Genomic DNA, 19,580 nt, shown 5'->3' on the forward strand with positions numbered 1-19,580 from the left:
ATTATTCCAGTGACTGAACGTGTGACTCTCACCCTCTGTGCTGACTGGAGTTCGTCCTTCAGAGACGTGATCTCCTGCTTCAGACACTGGACCTCGGACTCCTTCACTCGCAGGGTGATCTGAGATAAAAAAAAAACTTTAAATAATTAGTCGCTAGAACAAACTTCTGAACCACAAATCTGTTTTTCATTCATAAACACCTCATCAGTCGTTAATAAATGGGTAATTAAACCTTAATGAAGCTTTCAGAGAGCAGAGAGAGTGTATTCTTTAGGTTTTATTGTTTATAGAGAAAAAACATTCACAATCACACTATATGATGATCCTATGTTACATCAAACAGCACAATATAACCACCATAATGATCTCAGTGAATGCTATTGACTGTGAAGAATGCAAATGGTGATTTTTGAATAAATTTGGGTCAAATTTAACGATTCACTATGTACAAAAATGTGTATCAGATGCACAAAAATTGAAATATTAACATTTTTGTATATTCTGGGACACTTCAGGAAAAAAATCAGGTTAAAACAAACATGTTTGAGGTGTTTATATATATTAATCAATTAATCTATATTTTCGTCATCCTGTTTTCTCCTGCTGTATTTCTGTAGTTTTGCTATCTTGGGTCTATTCTGTGTACACAACATTTATTATTCCTGTCTGTTCTGTTCCTTATTTGAATGGAGAGTCTAACGATAGAGGATGTTGTGTTGCTCTACAGATGTTGTAAAACCCCTCTGAGACTAATTTGAGACTGATTTGTGATATTGGGCTATATAAATAAAACCGACTTGATTGGACTCATTTAAACACATTTTAGTAGCCTATAAAACATGAAAACACCCCTGAGCCATAACTGGCAACCAGCACAAGATGATGCCCATTACCACACACACACGCACACACACACACACACACACACACACACACACACACACACACACAGAGACTAGTCTTCTGTTTTTAATCAACTGATTTTTTAATTTAAGTGTGTGTGTGTGAGAGAGAGTTTGTTCATTTTTGTTGTTTGTTGTTGTATTTCTTCATATTAAAATGATTTGATCATGTTGATCAGCTGTTTTTATGCTGATACGAAAAGCAGCTGGACCTACCGATGTGTATGACAGCTGCTGTAATAAAACTGACTTCTTCCAGTAAACACACACAGTGATCATAGCAGAGGTTGGAGAACACAGTTATGATAGTGATGCTACTTTATTGATACTCTTTTCACTGTAATATTACATTTCTGTTTTGTTTCCTGGTAGAATAAGTTGGATTTACAGTATATTGTTCTGAATATATTGTTCTGTACATCTCCACGTTTTTATGTTAATATCTATTATTAAAAGGTGTCTTAATAACGTTTGAAGTTTTTAATCTTATTTCAGCAATGAGCGAGGTAATATTATGTTACAGATTGTTTCAGATAAGAAAACCAGACTCAACATGTAACTGTGGAAGAATTACAAAAACAAATCAGCTGTACAGATAAAATATTTACAACAGATGAAATAATTGCTGTTTTAAACTGATATTTGGTCATTTATTTAGAAGACAAGATGAACAAAGGCGAAGTTTGACAGGACCATCATAAAAGGAAAAACACAAATCTGTGTTTTACTGGTTCAGACGTTATAACTATAACATCAATGTCTTTCTCTCTACCCTTGTATCCAATTAAGGAAAAAATGCCAAAAAATCATCTTGACACAGGAAATTTTACCACAGTTATCACTTTCTCTGTCTGACTCACCTCCATTTCGTAGGCGTTCATTCCCTGACTGAGCGGCAGGGCGTCCTGTTTGGCCAGCGAACACAGTCTGGTGATCTCTGCTGCGAGGTGACCGCTCAGCTCCTGAACAAGCCAAAAACAACTTACTGACATGTTTCTTTTTGTCTTAATGTTCCAACTATATCAAAGTAATAACACAGAAAATCAAAAAAGGACACTTAATCAGACTTATTGTAAAATGAACCTGAATTACTTGATAGATATTTAATCCTTGCTTACAGTATTTTTTTTATATCCTGACACACGGGAGCAGAATATCATGTGTTTGTTGTTTTTATACTGAACGTCTGTGTGTGTATTAACTGTGTACACAACAATTAAAGAGCACACAAAGTATGGAGTCAGGGTTTCTGCAGGGTCCACTTAGTTAAATTTAAGACTTTATAAGACAATTTTAATGTCACATAAACTGCAATTTACTGCCAACGTCATGCAAGAGAAAATATTTAAGAATCTTGTTCATGGAATTTGACTGGTTGTTTGGTCCATAAAATGTCAAAAAATGGTGAAAAAAACCCCGACATGCAACCTCAAATATCTTGTTTAGTCCCGACCACCAACCCAAAGATATTCAGTTTACAATCACACAAACTAAAGAAACCAAAAATATTCACATTTGAGAAGCTGGAATCAGAGAATTTGGACTTTTTTTTTTTTTTTTTAATTAAAAAAAATGACTTAAAACAATGAATTGATTATCAAAATAGCTGGCAGCTGATTGATTAGTGTGTATCGGAGCTCTTCACCTGGTTTCTGGTCCTCAGGTCTTGGTTTTCCTGCTGGCACTGACACAAGGCCTTCCTCTCTGCATCCACAGCCTGGACCAGATGAACGTTCTCCAGACACTTCAGAGAGTACTGCTCAGACAGAACCTCGAGCTCCCGCTGGTAGGAGGCCAGCTCCTCACTTTACAAACACAACCACATATGCAGATATTAAACACAGACATTAAACTGTCTCCAATTAACAACACGCAGTGCGCTGTTTGTCTACAAGTTTAGGAGATGACTAGACGTACGTGTGTTGTCTGTATATGTCTTCCAGGTGTGTGTTTCCTGTGATGTTCTCTGACCGGCATCTCTTCTGCACTTCCCTCTCCAGCTCCAGGCGATGAGCGTTCTTGATGGCTTCGATTGCTGAGAGAAGAAGAAGAAGAAAACAAGCGACTCGTGTTGAATAATCTACTGAATATCAGAAGCAGCTTGTAGCTTTTCCTGACACGTACACACGTTATGTTAAAGTGTGTTGTGACTGAATGACTGAATGTCTCCTCACCGGTTGCCGTAGCGGCGCTCTCCTCCTCCAGCAGTCTGTCTCTCTCTACTAGGAGGCGCTCCACTTCCTGTTGGTGTCGGCGCTGCAGCTCCTCCACAACCTTTACGTGAGACTCCTCCATGGAGGCAAAGCCACGCTCGCAGGTGGCCTGAAGGAACCAGAGACGAACACGTGGGTCACATACTTAAAACCTTCAAGGTTTTACAGTTAAAGGGATTTTAAACATTGAGTCAGCGTCACATCGGCTACCTGCTTGAGCCCGACCAAACTACTGGCAGTCAAGTTGCATTGTGGGTAATGTAGGCACCAGATTTTGACAAGGAAGAAGAATGTATGGAATAAAAAAAAAGATATCTCTAGTTCTTCTGTGTCGATTTTGATCGTTTTTAAAACTGTCCGTCTTAAAGTCTGATAGTGTTATAGGAGTGAAATGCTGAATCATCGGAGTACAGTTCGACATGCTTTGCTGCTACCCGTCTTTATCAATCAAGAGCTGTTTTGTGAATGCTCCAAGTACAAAAATTAAATGTAAATAGAGTGAAACCCAGAGTTAAACAGCTAGACTTTACTGCTTTGCTTATATGTTGGACTAAAGTTAATTTGTTTTTTGAAGTTCGATATCAGCCAGCCAGTGTCCTCCATGTCTGATATGATGGATAATATGTAGTTTAAAGGATCATGCAACTGTTTTTCCTCCAGTTACTACAAATCACATTTACTGTACATAATATCACTGCTCATAGCATTTCAAAAAGCATGATATAGTGTATTTATAGTGTATGAATATATAGTATTTTGGTCTAAATGGTCTGAAAATAGATGAACAAAGACTTGACACCTGCTCGAGTTCACTAAGAACATGTCTACAGGTATGCTGTTGAAAATATAGACTGATTTGAGTTTTAACAACACTGTGCTGTAAGAAAAGTAAATGCAGACATGGTGGTCACTGTGATAAATAAGGCTCCAGTCTCTATAAGCTGATTTTCACACAATATGGAAACGAATGAAACCTAAAACCTGCCTAGAAAGTAGGACATCAAACTACAAACTGTGGTATTCTTATAAAAAAATAGTCGACAACGAGGTTAAATGTGTCAGTAGTTGTTCCCTCACTGGAAGAAAAACACAATTATGACTATTATTATACGATTATTTTGTCTGGCACAAAGAGTCACATTTATTTTGCGCCACCCACCTTCAGCTTTTCCATTTCCTTCTCATGTTGCGTCTGAGCGGAACTCATTTTGCCGTCGAACTCTTCTTTCAGTTCCTCTGCTATGACAGACAGCTGCTCCTCCAGTTCCTCCACTCTTCTCCTCAGCGCTAAAACCTGCTCGCTTGGATCTGTTTCCCTGCGGGAGGCTTCGTTTTTCTCTGTGTTTTCATCTGAGATCTCCTGGATTCCCCAATGACCTTCGCCGCTTGAAAGTGGGATTTCCATACAGCTGAGCGAGGACTCATTCTCCGCCGTTTCTTCTGATGTTTCCGGTACATTTCCTGTTTCGATTCCATCTGCGGCACTTTCATCTCCCATCTGTAGCTCGGTATCTGTGTTTTGTAGGTGAGTTTCCTCCGTCTGGCAGCACGCGTTCGTCTTTGCAGCGGATGAGGACGTCTGTTGTTCTTCTAGGTTTGACAGTCTTGCTCTCAGCTCTCTGTTTTCTTCCGTCAGGTCGACACAGTCGCTGCAGATGAGAGAGCAGGTGAGCAGTCTCTGTTTGGTTTCTTCGAGTTCTCTCTGGTATGTTGACTGAAGCCTGTTGATGTGACAGCAGTACATCGCTTCGGTCGCCGCAGAGTGAATGAAACGAAACCCGGGATGCTCTGAAAAGCGAGAGTCAGAAAGCCTGTCGGCCATCGACCGCAGTTTGTCACGAGCGGAGGTGCTGACAGAGGAGGCGATCTCGTCTAGCAAAGAAGTTTTCATCTGTGTGGTGACTCTAAAACGTTCCATCACGTTTTTATCCATCTCGCACAGCCGGTTACTAAAATCAAACTTCCTGGTGTCGTCTATCTTTTTGGTTTCTGATGCTGTCACACTTTTCCAAATATCGTCCAGATCTTTCAAAGTCTCGCTCTCGTACGTTCCCTCCAAATCTTCCTTTTCTTTCTCTCTCTCAGAAAGTAAATCATGGCCTAAAAGCAGCATTTGTTTCTCCACTATCATATGTTCTGTCACCTCGCTGAGAAGCACGTCTACAGCTTTCTCCTCACTCAGCTGAGAGGTTTTGACCTTCACTTCATTGAGCAACAACCCCCAAAACTCTTCTTCCCACTTCAGCTGACTCACCACTGCAGGCTTCTCCTCCTCCTCACTTTCTGTCGATCTCTTTATCGTATCGAAATCCAACCTGTCAATAACCTCCAGTAGTTTCCCCAAAGCTTTCAACCTCATGATCATCTCCTCTATCACTTGCTGGATCCTTTCTTCACCACAAACAGATCTGTTTCTCTCTCCTTCTTTTAACTTCTCCCTCTCTAAATCTTGATTCAACCTCCTGATGTCGGCCTCAGTCTCCGCCGCTCTCTCACAGTAAACTTTCTCAGCTTCCTTCAGCTCCGTGTTCTGTGCCCGGAGCTTCCTGCAGGTCAGCTCCGATTGGTCGAGCTGCCTCTCCAGCTCCGTCAGCTTGGCCTCGGTGGCCTCGAAACACCGCAGCAGGTATCCCTCTGCTTTCTTGGCGCAGTCGCTTTCCTCCTGTCCCGTTTCCTCCGTTTCTGTCGTGACGCCCGTCTGCAGCAGCGTCTCCGTGTCCCTCAGGTTTTCCTCCAGGGAGGTGATCAACGTCTGGGCCTCCTGGAGCTGCTGTTCTCTCATACTCAGCTCCCTCTCCAGATCCTGCACATGCGTTTGTCCCAGTTGTTCCACTTCAGGGAGGTGATGGGGCTCAGTGTACCTGCTGCTGAGCTCTGCTTTCAGCCTCTCTATCTCCCGGTCTGCCTCCGTCAGTTGGTTTAGCATCTCCTGGTTGCGCTGGTTGAGCGCCTCGTTCTGGCTGGTGAGCAGCTCCACCTCCTGGGAGAGCCTCCTCAGTATCACCTGGTCTGGAGGTGTGTGCTGCTCTACACAGCAGCTCAGCGAGGCGTCATCTCTCTCTGCAGGATTCTCCAGGATGAATGAACTTGAACTGTATTCGCTGTTATTTATTTGAGTCTCTGAGTTAGGAAATAGCTGACAGTCCTCTTTGTCTTGCTGATTCTGCTGGTTGGTTATTACGTCATCCAAGTTCAATCCTACGGTTTGTTCTTCACTCTCAGACAATAAGTCTGTGCTGTCTGATGCAGGTGATAGTAAAGGTGTGTCTACTGCCTCAGGACAGTCAGGAAGAAGATCTCCAAGTTCCTGGAGATTGCCGTCTGTATCGTGCAGCCAGATGCTGGGCGTCTGATGTTCAGGTGTGTGTTGAGATGCTATTAAAGGAGGTGCAGGTGTGAGCTGCTCCTGTCTGATAACGTTCTGCTGCTCTAGAGACTCTATAGTCTCTTTGTATGTATCATTCAGACTCTGTGTGTGGTTGTTTAATGGTTTTTCATTTGTGTCCAAAGGGAAAAAATCTGCTTCAGAACTTGGCGAGGGGTCAAGCTTCGGAAAAACAACAGAGAAAAGGGGAAAAAAGGAGGATTAGCTACCAGATGTTAAAAATATTACATTTGATCAGAGAATGATTGTTACATAACAAGTCATCAAAAACTACCAAGAGTAAGTAGCTGAGGTAAAAAAAAAAAAAGTGTTGCTTTACAGATTTGCAGACTTGCTGCTGATAACGTTCTGCTGCACTCAGCTGAGCTTCCAGCTCCAGTCTGCGACGCTCCGAGTCTTCTAGCTGGGCCTTCAGATCCTCGACCTTCAACAAACACAAAGACAGCCAGTTAAAAGGCTAAATAATAATAAAATAATTGTAAATAATTTTTGGCCACTTGGGGTTCCGTAACAACAAACACACAGCACGGAAATCATTACCTTATAAAGTTGTTAGAGTAAACGGTTAACAACAGCAAACAGCTGACGTACATCGAACACAGACAAACATTAACACTCATTTAGACTTTATGAGGTATTTTCCTCGTAACATAAACTAAATAAGCATAAAATATTTATGAGGTCTATACTGATGGATCTAAGTCCAGTATTCACTGACTCCTGGGAGAAATATTTGGTTCTATTAAACGTTCCACTTTGTTAGGGGTCAGGGTTAGAGTTAGGGTTATGGCCAGGGTTAAGGGTCAGGGTTGGGGTTAGGGTTATGGCCAGGGTTAAGGGTCAGGGTTGGGGTTAGGGTTAGGGTTAGGGCTAGGGTTAGGGGTCAGGGTTAGAGTTAGGGTTATGGCCAGGGTTAAGGGTCAGGGTTGGGGTTAGGGTTAGGGTTACGGTTAGGGCCAGGGTTAGGGGTCAGGGTTAGGGGTCAGGGTTAGAGTTAGGGTTATGGCCAGGGTTAGGGTTACGGTTAGGGCCAGGGTTAGGGGTCAGGGTTAGGGTCAGGTTTAGGGTTAAAAAAGTGTTTTTCCAAAAGCAGCTGTTGGAAAAGTTTTATATTCAGGCCAACATGGTATGAGTTGAACACAGATTTGAAGTACTCACCCCCTTCCTGTAGCTGTCCAGCAGCTTCTCCATCTCTGCAGTGTCTTTCACGTCATTATAAAGCGGGACGGTCCTCTCCAGTCTAAAGACGGTCTTCTCCACCTGCTTCCAACAGTCTTCCATCTCTTCTTCCATTCTTTGCTGTGATTTCGGACTCATCGCTCTGTCGCTGCCGTCAGCCGACTCATCTCCGCTCGCCTCCCAACCCAGAGAGAAGCCCAGCATGCTCTCGTACTTCCTCCTCCTCTCCTCCCGCCTCTTCCTCCTCTCTAGGTCGCCCAGCTCTAGCGAGCACAGAGCTTTACTCTTCTGAGGGTCTGTGTCTGATGTCGGCTTGCTCTGAGGCCTGAACTCAGCCCAGTCGAAGGTTTTGTAGCGTCCTTCCCGTCGTCGTTCCATCACGCTCTTGGGTTTGGGGTGAGGGTCTCTTTCTGTGGGGATTTCAGTGGAGGAAGAGTCCTGAGTCACGTCTGGTTTGGGGAGGGCTTCAGGTGGGCTGCAGGGAAAGTGGTGGCTGGGTAAACTACACACAACAGGTAGGTATGTTTAGAATAGAGGAGGATGGAAAAATATAACAATGCAGTGTAGAGTTGAAACGATTAGTTGAATAACTGATTAACAGAAAAATAATCAGCGACAATTTGATAATCATTCAATCATTGAAGTTTATCATTAATCATTTTTTCAAGGAAATAAGCTAAACTACTCTTTCCTGTTTTCAAAATGTTATGTTTTGCTGCTTTCCTCTGGTTGTGTATCATTGTAAATTAAATATCTTTGTCTTCTAATATCTAAATTATTAAAATATGACAGTTTTGGGCTCTAGGAAATTGTAATGGACATTTTAAACTGTTTTCCACCATTTTATAAACAATAGATTAATCATAAAAATAATGATAATGAAAGTAATTGTTAGCTTAGCTGCTAACAAGCTAATTATTAGCTTGTTAGCAGTCCAAATGTAGAGACATAATGTCTCTAAATCCAAAAGCAAAGCTAATGGATTGAATACAATTATATTAACTAATTTTGTAGGTACAAGCAGAGTAAATACATATTTTATTTATGATTATTTTGACAGTGTGATAAATAATTAAACAATGCGTCGTGAGACTATAGCATAAAGGGAAGATTTGTTCTAAAATTGGTCTTGACTGTCTTAAAAATGAGTAGATGTCATGGATTTTTTTTATGCTATCTTCTTTTTTTGTGCTTCACTAAACATAATTTATATTTCAACTAATATCTAAGATTGTGTATTTGGAGTATTTTGAATTGAATTCACCTGGCAACATCAGGAGCGTTAGCTGGATGTACGTTTTTCATCAGAGCCTGAATCCAGTTCTTGCGTATCCCTGCCGTCATTGCCGACAATGTGTAGACACCTTTCGGGGTCTGTGACGTACAAACATTTAACTTCTTGTTAAGGCAGGAAATACAAACGTTACTGTTTAGCGTATGAACTGTCGATGTGAACTCTTACATGGATCTGAAAGCCGTAGTTTCTCTGCACCTGGTACTCAGACACGTTAAAACACTTTGTTAGATCGATTTCTCCTTCCAGATCTGACGCCTTGGAGAAGAAACAAGAAGACGTCTTAAAGTGTTGAATCAAACACAGACAATCCTTTTTTTTTTAAACTCTATAAAACAAGTTATTTCAAAATACCTCCTCAGCTATTGAGTCCTTGTAGTATCTCAGACTGTCGGCTGAAAGCACAAACCAGTATTTCTTCCACTAGAGGGAAGCAAAAGACATTTAAAACGTTCACTATGCAAGAAGTTGTTCAGAAACAGTAACCAGTGTATTCAGTAGAAAATCACAACTTCTATTTAAATGTGCGTTCACCTTGTCATTTTCATCCAATTTGACCATCCAGCCCTTTTTGAAGTTTAATAAATCCGGCTGTAAAGAAGATTAAAGGAAAACATATTTGCTGTTTACAATATAATCACACTTGTGAGAACTAAATTAAGCATTTGAAGAGTTGTGTGAGGTGATTTAATATCCTGTATGTAAGTTTACTTTATGAATTAAATGTGATATCAGTGACCATTGTGGTTTAAATGTTAAAGTTTTTTTTTCTGTTTTATGTTGCGTTTGTAATGACCAACGTAGGGTATTTGTAGTGAATATGGGATACTTTTCATCGTTGTAGGTAGAGGGTTGGGTAACATTTTGACAAGAAGTGAATCAGTTTACTTGTGTATAATTTTAAAGCACTTAAACTGATTTGAGTATTTCCATTCTACTGTATAAATGCTATTTTATACTTAGATACTCTTTACATCACTATGTTTATTTCACAGCTTTAGTTACTAGTTACTAGTTCAAGTTTATTTGTGCTGCATTACTAAAAGCAGTTCAAAGTGCTTTACGGAGCCAAAGAAGAGCAGAAAATAAGTTTAAGCATAAATACTGACAGATCTGTACTGTTCTTCTAGACTTTTGCTTTTTAATTTAATAACATAAGCCCAACCTTGCAAATACATTAGTGCTTAATATTTTCACTTTTACACTTTTATGTATGTTTTTTTTAGTATATTTTTCATTTTTCAGTAAAAATACTGTTTTCTGCTACTGTGAGGGGTAAAAATTTGGTTTAAATACAGAAATTGTCCTAAAACAAACAACTTTAGAAGAGTTTAGGATGAACACATTTTTACTTAAATCTAATAAGTAAACAAGAATCTGATCAACTTCAATGCTCTGTGCAACCAACACAATTTGGTTTGTACTCTTGGGTGTAATGGAGGTGAACGGCCTCTAGGGGCTGCAAGAGGGGCTTCATTTGGAGCACAAATGTGTAATATTGCCTGATGCAGCTTCAATTTCCAGAAAAAAAACAAGTATTTTTGTTTTTTTATTTGTTGTGAGAGCACAACTAATTAGTAATAACTGTATCTGATTGGTGACGTACCGTCATGACAGTGTCTGACGTCCTGCGGTCCAGAGACTTGGCTCTTCGTTGAGGGGGGAGTGCAGTGAGCTGGGCTGTGTCTCCACATGACTGGAGTTTCTGGTGAAGACAAAAAAAAAGAAAAAAAAAAGTCAAAATGAAATGACTGTAAAAACATCAGCAGCACACTGAGATTATAACAGCTCCTTTCATCACCAGCATTTGGTTTTATCAGAAGCAGGCTTTCACTCGTGCAAAGACGTGACGTGTTTTCTCAATCAGGATGGTGGCAGCCTGCATTCCACCAACCGGAGTAACCGATAGTCTGGATCCTTGGCAGAGATGTCAGCTGTAAGGATTAGGCCTGCTGTAGAGCACCGCGGGGAGCCAAACAGGCTTTTCTACACTGCCTGTTAAACTCTTACTCACATCACCAGTGAACTGCACATGGATGACTGAATTTGGCTATGGAATGCATGAGAAGGTTTTTGAGGGTATATAATCCCTGACACTCCTTGGCTTTTTTTTTGTCTTAAATTTCGAAATGATGAATCCAGTCCAAAAACTGAGCGAGATTCCTGCATGCTCCTTATTATCTGGTTTCATGCTGGCTAATAGAACTGCTTTAACAGCACGTATCAGAGTGTCTTTCAAATCTGGATTACATAGCACTAAATGAGACAAAAGTGCGTTTTCTGTTTACTTGAGCCGCTGGTATTCAAAAGATTCATTCTTCCCTGTTATATAACCACTTTAATGGGAAAAAATGACCACTTTAACCGTTACAGAACATTCTTTGTATTTTTTTAGGCATTTACATTGAAAACTATCCAAGGACACAACACACGGAAGAACACTGTGCTCTGGCTGCTGTGTGAACTTCTCCTTTTTGGCTGGACCGCAACAGCTGAGCCAACCCAACACCCACGAATGTCTGTCCGTCACTGAGTCACTGACTGACTGACTGACTGACTGATGAAGTTAAACCACTGGATGGCCGGAGTTGGCCGAAGGTGGGGACAGCTAAGTATCCCAGAATGCATTTCGCACCAACCACAAGCAATCAGTGATGGTTGAGTGTCACTTAATTAAGCTTTAATATTTTTTCAGGCGAGAGTAACCATTTAGATTCCCAATATGTGGTCAGTTTATCCAAATAACGCTTGTTCTGAAAGCTGCTGGTCAGGGTTTTCTTTATTTCTGCATATTTCTGTCATGGAACTAAATACTTTTGTTTCATACACTGTCCAGCCATTTACTAGGTTTTGACCTAGTCTTGTTTCTTCCCAAACAATGGCTGACCGCTGCAGACAGAGTCTGTCCTCTGTTTTGTGAAGAAGCCGGGGGATGAAGGGAGGAGGAAGAGGAAGAGTCTGCCTTGGGAATTGCAGCTCAGGAGGCTTGAATGAACTCCGGCCAGGCCCCTTTGACCTTCTCCTGGCTACCAAAACAAACGCACCCAAAGACACATAAATCATCACATGGGATAAAACGTTCTGCTGGTGTATTTAAAAAGACAAATCCTCTGGAATGAGCCTGTGTGTTTAATCAAAGCTTAACAGCTGCCACACTGATGACCATCTGTGTTGCACTGTCAGAATGAATGTACCATGATCATACTTTTACATACTTTTTCTACGTCAGCTTTGGCTACCGAGGCGTGTTTCACAAAAGGTGGCTCAGAAAAGCCTTTCTTGAATGAACCTAATGAAGTAAACCAGATTTAAACTGATTCATAAAGCCAACTCAGAGCTGATGTGAACAGAGTGAGTCACGTATTGTTTATGTCATGACTTCATAAACATAGACCTGTGACAACAAGCACAGATCACATCTATTCATAGCAAAGAAACTGGATATGAAAAGACAAAACTGCGATGCTGGTGGCCACAGAGCTACACATTAAAGCAGCAGTTCCCAAACGGTTTTTCCTCAGATTTTCCCTTAAACATCAGGTCACAGTGACTAACTAAACACCCTCTTAGTATATTTCCAATCTATTAAACCTGTCAGTGGATTCAAACTCACAACCTCCTTGTTGTGAGGAGATAATGCTAATCACTACTGCTCCCTCACAACATGAAAACTACAATAAGTTGATTTTTGAGACTTTGGAGGCGGGGATGGAATAGACAGTGGCTGATTACTACACTATTCCTTTAAATTATCCTGTTAATTCCAGTGTTTTCTAAAAAACTGACTCCTCTGCAACATTTCTCTAACACCTTGTGTCATGTGATTCCCTTGGAGCATCATTTTAAGTTTCTCTTGTTGATATCTAGGACAGTATAAAATACGCTCCAGTGTTTCCTGTAGTCTGCAATGTTCACATCTACCTGTAGCATACATGATGTTTAACATACTGTTCAGACGTGTGTGACCAAACCTCATCCTTGATATAATGTCGTCTTCCTTTCTATTTCTATTGCTTTACCTCATTTATCCCACTTTTCTTTGAATGCTGTAGTAGTATCAGCCCTTATTTCCTCTATCTCACTCTTCTTTTTCATTTCTGATTCGATTATACTTTTTTTTAACCTCAGCCTTGCTATATTTTACGACCGTACTTATTCATTTTTTTCCCCCCATGTTGCTCCTTTTGCATATTTATCTGGCAGCTCATTTCTATCCACACCCATAAGTGAAGGGATCCACATGAATGTAATTTCTATTCCTGTCCTCTTTATTCTGTTTGTATTGTTTTAGCTATGTTAAGTACTATGTCTTGCCTTTCTATATCCAGCTTAGAGCTAAAAGGTCATGGTCAGTATTCAAAGTGACCAATCAAAGGAGCAGAGATGTCAGGCGCTGTGTATTCCACCTCCAAAGTCTCAAAAATCAGCTTGACGAGCGAGTCTTAAGCAGTTGCGACCACGTAGGGAGGGTTGTGCTCATCTCGCAGAAATGCTCCCTCGAGAGGACGGTTTTCCGTTCGCGGATACTGTTCTGTGCGCTTGTATCACGTGCACGCGCCTGGTTTTTATGTGTGCAGGTTTAATTAAACGCCATAAAGAGAACTTTTTGTTGTAGACCAGCTCTTCTGTTTGCTCAGTTTGTTGCAGCATTTGCTAATAATCGTGTCATTGTAGGTTCAAGATCAGTGTATCATAGTATCGAATTGGATCCCAGCCAGGTAATTCATTTTATAGCAAGAAAATAAGATAATTAGCATTTTATCAACTTTTTATCAGACTTTGCTACTTGATCTATACAAGTGATATAACAGCTCCCGTATGGGAAAAATACTGTATAATTACCTTTAATTTTATCCATTTTTATGCAGCCGCAAGTCAAGATTGTTCATTAGTTTTATTTAATTTCAATTTTTAATTTTGTACATTTATTTTGCAATTTAAAAGCACATATGTTTTGCTGTGCAGATACTTTAGACTGAAAATGACTTTAAGTACACAATAATAACAGCTGATGTAAAATCTGACAAGATAAATAAAATAAAATAATAAATTTGGAACTTTCAGGGAAGAACTTTTTGGATTTAACACTGTTTCTGGACCAGGCTCGTCAGGAAGGATAAGGTAAATTAGGTCACATTTATTTGTGCTTCCTTCATGAAACACAATTTCTTGAAAATAAGTTTATTTATTTAGTGAAGTAAAACTGGTTTAACTGGTAACCTGCTTTATGTAACATCATCCTTCTGCACCGTTTGTGCTTCATGTTTCTGTTTTGTTGATACTGTCACACAAAGACAGACACTTGTTAAGGTTTAGTCACCTCATTAATCACTTGGGTTCCTCCGGACAACACAAAGCGACTGTCATTCACAAACAGATGTGCACTTGGAAAGGAGCTGCAAACGGAGGCGCTACTTTTGGAGCTTCCTAAGAGTTTATCAAGTTCAGTGAATATGTGCTTACAGAGCATCACGTGATCGTGCAGATTGGATTTTTGTGTTGGCAGAGCTTTTAGATTCTCGTAAAGAGTCCTTAAGAGTCACGGCTCCCGACATTACGCTGTGTCTCGGTTCAAGTTGTGATGAATCCCTGGAAAAAATTCTGTAAGGAGGAATGCAGCTTCCCAGATTACAACACACACAACACCAGGCGAACTGAATCCCTTCAGGGCATCAAAACCAGTTCTGTTCACAAACAAAATGCAACGCTGAGTGAATCACCGCCTTGCTCCCACCTGCTGACACATGAACCCACTCACACACATGCCAGAAGAAACACATGCCTTGACACGGCACACTTTTCATGCCAAACTCTCATCGCCTGATTCTCAGTGCTGAACATGGCGCTGAATGTGGTCTTAAATGAATCAGGATCCAAACAGTTCAGACTCCCACAGAGCGGGATCAGGTCGGAGCTTCGTCGTTAAAGTGACGTCATTCTTGGCGTAACACCTGGTTGTGTGAGTCACGTCCAAACCAGTCCAGCCCACAGCCCAGCCCAGTACAGGTTGGATACAGCTGGATACACTTTTCCATAATAACCAACCCACGTTAGGATTAATCAGCATCACATATTTATGATTATTGCTATCATATGGTAGCAAACAGCAGTCATGAAATGGGTTTTTAAGTGTTCAATGTTGGTTCAGCTAAGGTTACCAGTGAGGCCTCGATTTAGAAGATCTATGAAGATTTATGATATTTTTGGCTTGAGGCTGTTTGTGGCTGATATTAAATGGACCTGTGTGCCAAAATCTATATTAAAATGTAGTTTCCCCCTGAATAATAGTCTCCTGAGGCTGAAAAAGACTGACGACTGTCTCTTAAATCTGAGTGATTTAAAAGAAGTACATTCCCTGAGACTATTCCACCTGAGGCGCTTCAATAAGGTACATTTTCTAGTTTATGCTTGTCTTTGTAGATACTTATGGTATTTTGCCAACTTTTAATATATTTAGGTTATTTAACTTCTGGATCACAAACCTCCTGCACTTCAAAGAGGACGTATTATGCTTTTTGGGATTTCCTGTCATTTATATACTGTTATAATGTTGGATGTTTCTGTTAAATCTGGTCAAAGTTCCAAAACCTGAGGTGAACATACATAAAAATGCTCCCAACAAGATGATGTTAGCTCGTCTCGCACATCCATAAACGGCCATCTGTTGTGTAATCTCTGTCGCTGAGGTTGTTGGCGTCGTCCGTTCTCATATTCTGGATGTGATTTCAGCTCAGACATGTACGGATGTGTTTGAGAAGTTGACATTTTGAGTAAAGAACAAGAAAAAGAAGTGAAATCCTGCTACTATAGTTTGTTTATGTAGCCTGCGGAGTACGAGGGAGGAAGCTTCCTGAAGGAGGGCGGGCCTTAAAGAGACAGGAGCTAAAAAGGCCTGTTTCAGACAGAGGCTGAACTGAGGGGCTGCATAAAGGGCCAGTAGAAGATAAATAAGGAGTTTTTTGAACTGGAAATCATGCAAAGATATTCCAGTAGATCCCCAGAATATAAATATAGACCTAGAAATGTGCAGAATATGTCCCCTTTAAAGTACATCTTTTTTTTTAAGCTTATCTTTAATATTTATGATACTTTATGTATTGTAAAATGTTCTAATGTGGTTTTATTAGTTGTATGTTGTGTTGAATGTTGTTCTGTGTCACTATGAGCTCACCAGCGCAATTTTCTAACAACTTTGTTGTAACAGCAATAAAGTTAACTCAACTGAACTAAATATGATGCTACCGCCAACAGCCTGTTAGTTTAGCTTAGCATTAAAACTGGAAACAAAGGGAAACAGAACACAATCGCCCATAAAACCACAACATTTAAATTTTACAGTTCGTTTTGTACTGATTAAACAAATGAGATACAGGACACACATTCAAGGGAAGGGGAAGCTGTGTCCAAACTTTTGACTGGTACTGGATAACATATTAATAAGCGAGCTTTAGAGGTGGTGGTATGCAGATTTTAATACCTTTGGACAGAACTAGGCTAGCTTTTTCCTTCTGTTTCCTGTCTTTATGCTAAGCTAAGCTAATCTGCTGCTGTCTGTATTTTCATATTTACTGTACAGACATCTCATCTCATTCTTGGAAGGAAAGTGAATGAGTGTATTTCCCAAAAATGAAAACAAAAATGCTGCTTTTCACAGAAACGACAGAAATTGAAAGTTGAATGTCTATGCTGTTACACACAACATGCCTCCTGGATGACTTTGGAGGTATTCAGGGGACATCTAGCTGGGAGGTATTTCTGTGGAAGACCCAGAACACGCTGGAGAGATTACGTAGCCTATATGGCCTGAAAACGCCTAGGGATCCCCCAGGAACAATAAGGAGGACTCCCAGTGACTGAAAATGGATGGAGAAAACCAGCCTGTGTAGTTCTGAAGGTATACTGGTGTGGTTACCTCTCGCTTGTTGGTACGAGCTTCACTCCTGCCCTTCCTGGAAGCAGCTGTTCCTCCTTCATGCTCTTTCTTGGTGGCCTCTGAACTCAGCAGCCTCTCTGTTGGGCTGCAAAACATGAACAACTAATTAGTGAGAAAAATTCACCTGTGGACAAAAACACTGTATGTGCGTGGCTTCCCTGACCTCGCTCACACACACACACACACACACACACACACACACACACACACACACACACACACACACACACACACACACAGGTGGGTTCTGACATCATTTCGACCAGCATAACACCGAGGATGACAGCTTGATAATGGACTCCAAACTGCACCTGTGCAGCAGAAAAGAGCCCAGAGGACATTCAATGCAGCCCAGATCTTTCTCCGCTAATGTTGCTGTTGAGAGACTAAATAAGAACCGACATCCTTCACGCTGGTGTCAGAGGTGTTTTGTGTAGAAGGAGAGCAGGTATCACACAGGCCAACTACCCCCCAAAGTAACCTGATATAATGTATACACAGACTGTCAAATGATGAAAAGCAGTTAAAAGTTGGCTTTAGGATCAGTGGACATCTGTTAGGAGTGTGTGTGTGAGAGTTTTGATGTGTTTCAAACGTTCAGGCATTTACGTGCTTTTAATTAAATATTTTAAAGATGTTTATTTGTTGGTGGTTTTTGGAGTCGGTAATCAAAGTTTATATAGTCGAGTTTGTTTTGACTGCAGGATTTCGTTATACTTAAGAAAAGCTACAATCTTTTCCTCCTTAAGCATTAGAAAATTAAAAAGAACAATAAACTCAGCTGAATCTAGTGCTGAATGATTTGTAAATGTATAGATTGCAACAATTCTGATAATTGTATTGTTAATGAAGTAAAAAATACAACTTCATAATTGGATTTTTCTCTGTTTTTTAGCGCTGTAAAATTACAGCTTTTTGGACTTACTGTTGTGGTAACTTATAACTGGTATTTGTCATTTATTCATGGAATAAATTATTCCTCCTTGATTAAAAAGTAATCAATAGATTAACTGGAAAAACTGTTAGTTGCAGTCATTTCTGAATAAAAACTCGTCAAAATTATTAATGTCATTGTAGCTTAGTTAGCTTTTAGCCAACTAGCCATAAAACTAGCTACGGTGCTGTATTGCTAGTTTATGTTTGCTTCGTTCTTTGCTACAAAGAGACGTCAATATCGTCACATTATTGAAAACAAGGATGAGAGTTTTAGTTTTCTTGATCACAAATAAAAAGTTTATCTATTTATTAATCAGGGACAAAACACATAAATTAACATAAATATGATATGTATGAAATGTGTCAGATTTAGCCAAACAGCTAATTTTCAACTGCATCTCTATTGCAGGTTGATATTATACACTTTAAAAAAAAAAGAAAAGAAGAACAAGACATACAAAAAGCAGACAAGTCAAAGCATGTGTAAGACTCTGACGTAACTTTTCAAACCCCGAGGACTTGATATAGTCTGTAAAAACATAAACATGTTGAACTCTGTCTCTTTTGTACTGGAATGGAAAAAATCTGGTCTGTTTTACTATGTTGCTTTCTAACTTCTGCTGCATTATAAATGGACTTTTAATACATTTTTAATAAGATTTAGTCATTTTGCATCCATATGTGTAAGTAGCTTCTGTCATTTCTTCTTGAGCAGGATGCTTTAGTGGCCTCTCTGCCTCTGCTGGGTGCAGAAGACCACTGTGCCCAGACTGAAACTGGGATTTAAACTGAGGTCTACGTCCTCTGACAGGCAGGCAGACAGTCAGCGCTAAGGTCCTGAGAAACAATGCTGCAGATATCTAATTACACCAGCGTTTTGGAATTTCTGGCCTTATTTGGGGGGGGATAAGTATTTTGTGTTTTTGTTTCCCAAAAAGGCAACGAGTGAAGAAGGGAGATGTATTCTTCTCACGTGACCGGTTTACATGCTGCTGGGGCACAAACTGGGAGGCTTTCTGTATGCTAAATTTAAAAATGCGGCAGTCGGATCTCTAATGGAGGGGTAGAGCGTGAGCCTTTGATCTGGTGTTTAGCGGTGTGTGATGGCTTTATGCTGGGGGGGAAGCAGAGAGGCATTGGATGTCCTTTGTGCTAATTGCTTGCACATTTACCCTTTTTCCTCTGCCAAGCCAGTTTAAATGGCTGTTAGAGTTACCAACAGATTACATGTAAACATACGTTAAAAAAGTCAACCCCAGATTGACGCCAAACACAATGTATGAAAGAGTTATTACATCATGTTATCTTTAAAATTGGCTGGAAGTGGCTAATTCTTCCTTGATTTGTTTCTAACCTCCTGTCGTAGCTGTGGTTCTTGTTGTTTGCTGATATTTGGATGTTGTTTGGCTCCAGCTCAGCCAGCTGGTTGTTACTGCCAGGGTCCGTACTTCCATTGATCGCCAAGTCCAAGGATCCGACTTGGCTAGCGAAACTGCCGGGACCATCCAAGGTCAGAGAGTCCCTGGAGACCGGGCGCAGGTGGGTAGATGTGTTGCCTGGATGTAGAAAACAACAATAAAAAGGTTTCAGACTGGAGTTACACACACTGAGGGCAGAAAATCTATCAAGTCTGAAGTAGCTGTTTTTATTTATATGTTGCCACATAACCCGGACTCTCACAAACTGGATGAAATCATTTTGGCTAGTGGCAAAAACGCCCCTAGTTGTTGCTCTTAAC

General features: G+C 40.4%; 1 protein-coding gene across 1 annotated transcript in view; it reads right to left on the minus strand.

Moving 5' to 3' along the window:
• LOC121884033 (myosin phosphatase Rho-interacting protein-like) overlaps positions 1-19,580 on the minus strand; it is a 28,269-nt gene that overhangs the window by 1,114 nt on the left and 7,575 nt on the right. Inside the window, exons 7-21 of the mRNA XM_042392552.1 lie at positions 19,197-19,398; positions 16,886-16,991; positions 10,580-10,678; positions 9,508-9,564; positions 9,328-9,396; positions 9,142-9,231; positions 8,944-9,053; positions 7,659-8,181; positions 6,820-6,924; positions 4,275-6,662; positions 3,077-3,224; positions 2,820-2,937; positions 2,548-2,707; positions 1,763-1,864; positions 33-119 (exon numbers count right to left, since the gene is read on the minus strand). Of these exons, the coding sequence (XP_042248486.1) occupies positions 33-119; positions 1,763-1,864; positions 2,548-2,707; positions 2,820-2,937; positions 3,077-3,224; positions 4,275-6,662; positions 6,820-6,924; positions 7,659-8,181; positions 8,944-9,053; positions 9,142-9,231; positions 9,328-9,396; positions 9,508-9,564; positions 10,580-10,678; positions 16,886-16,991; positions 19,197-19,398 (4,364 nt within the window). The remainder of the gene's footprint in view (positions 1-32; positions 120-1,762; positions 1,865-2,547; positions 2,708-2,819; positions 2,938-3,076; positions 3,225-4,274; positions 6,663-6,819; positions 6,925-7,658; positions 8,182-8,943; positions 9,054-9,141; positions 9,232-9,327; positions 9,397-9,507; positions 9,565-10,579; positions 10,679-16,885; positions 16,992-19,196; positions 19,399-19,580) is intronic.

The sequence above is a fragment of the Thunnus maccoyii genome, chromosome 18, assembly GCF_910596095.1.
Source record: "Thunnus maccoyii chromosome 18, fThuMac1.1, whole genome shotgun sequence".
NCBI classification, from domain to species: Eukaryota; Metazoa; Chordata; class Actinopteri; order Scombriformes; family Scombridae; genus Thunnus; species Thunnus maccoyii.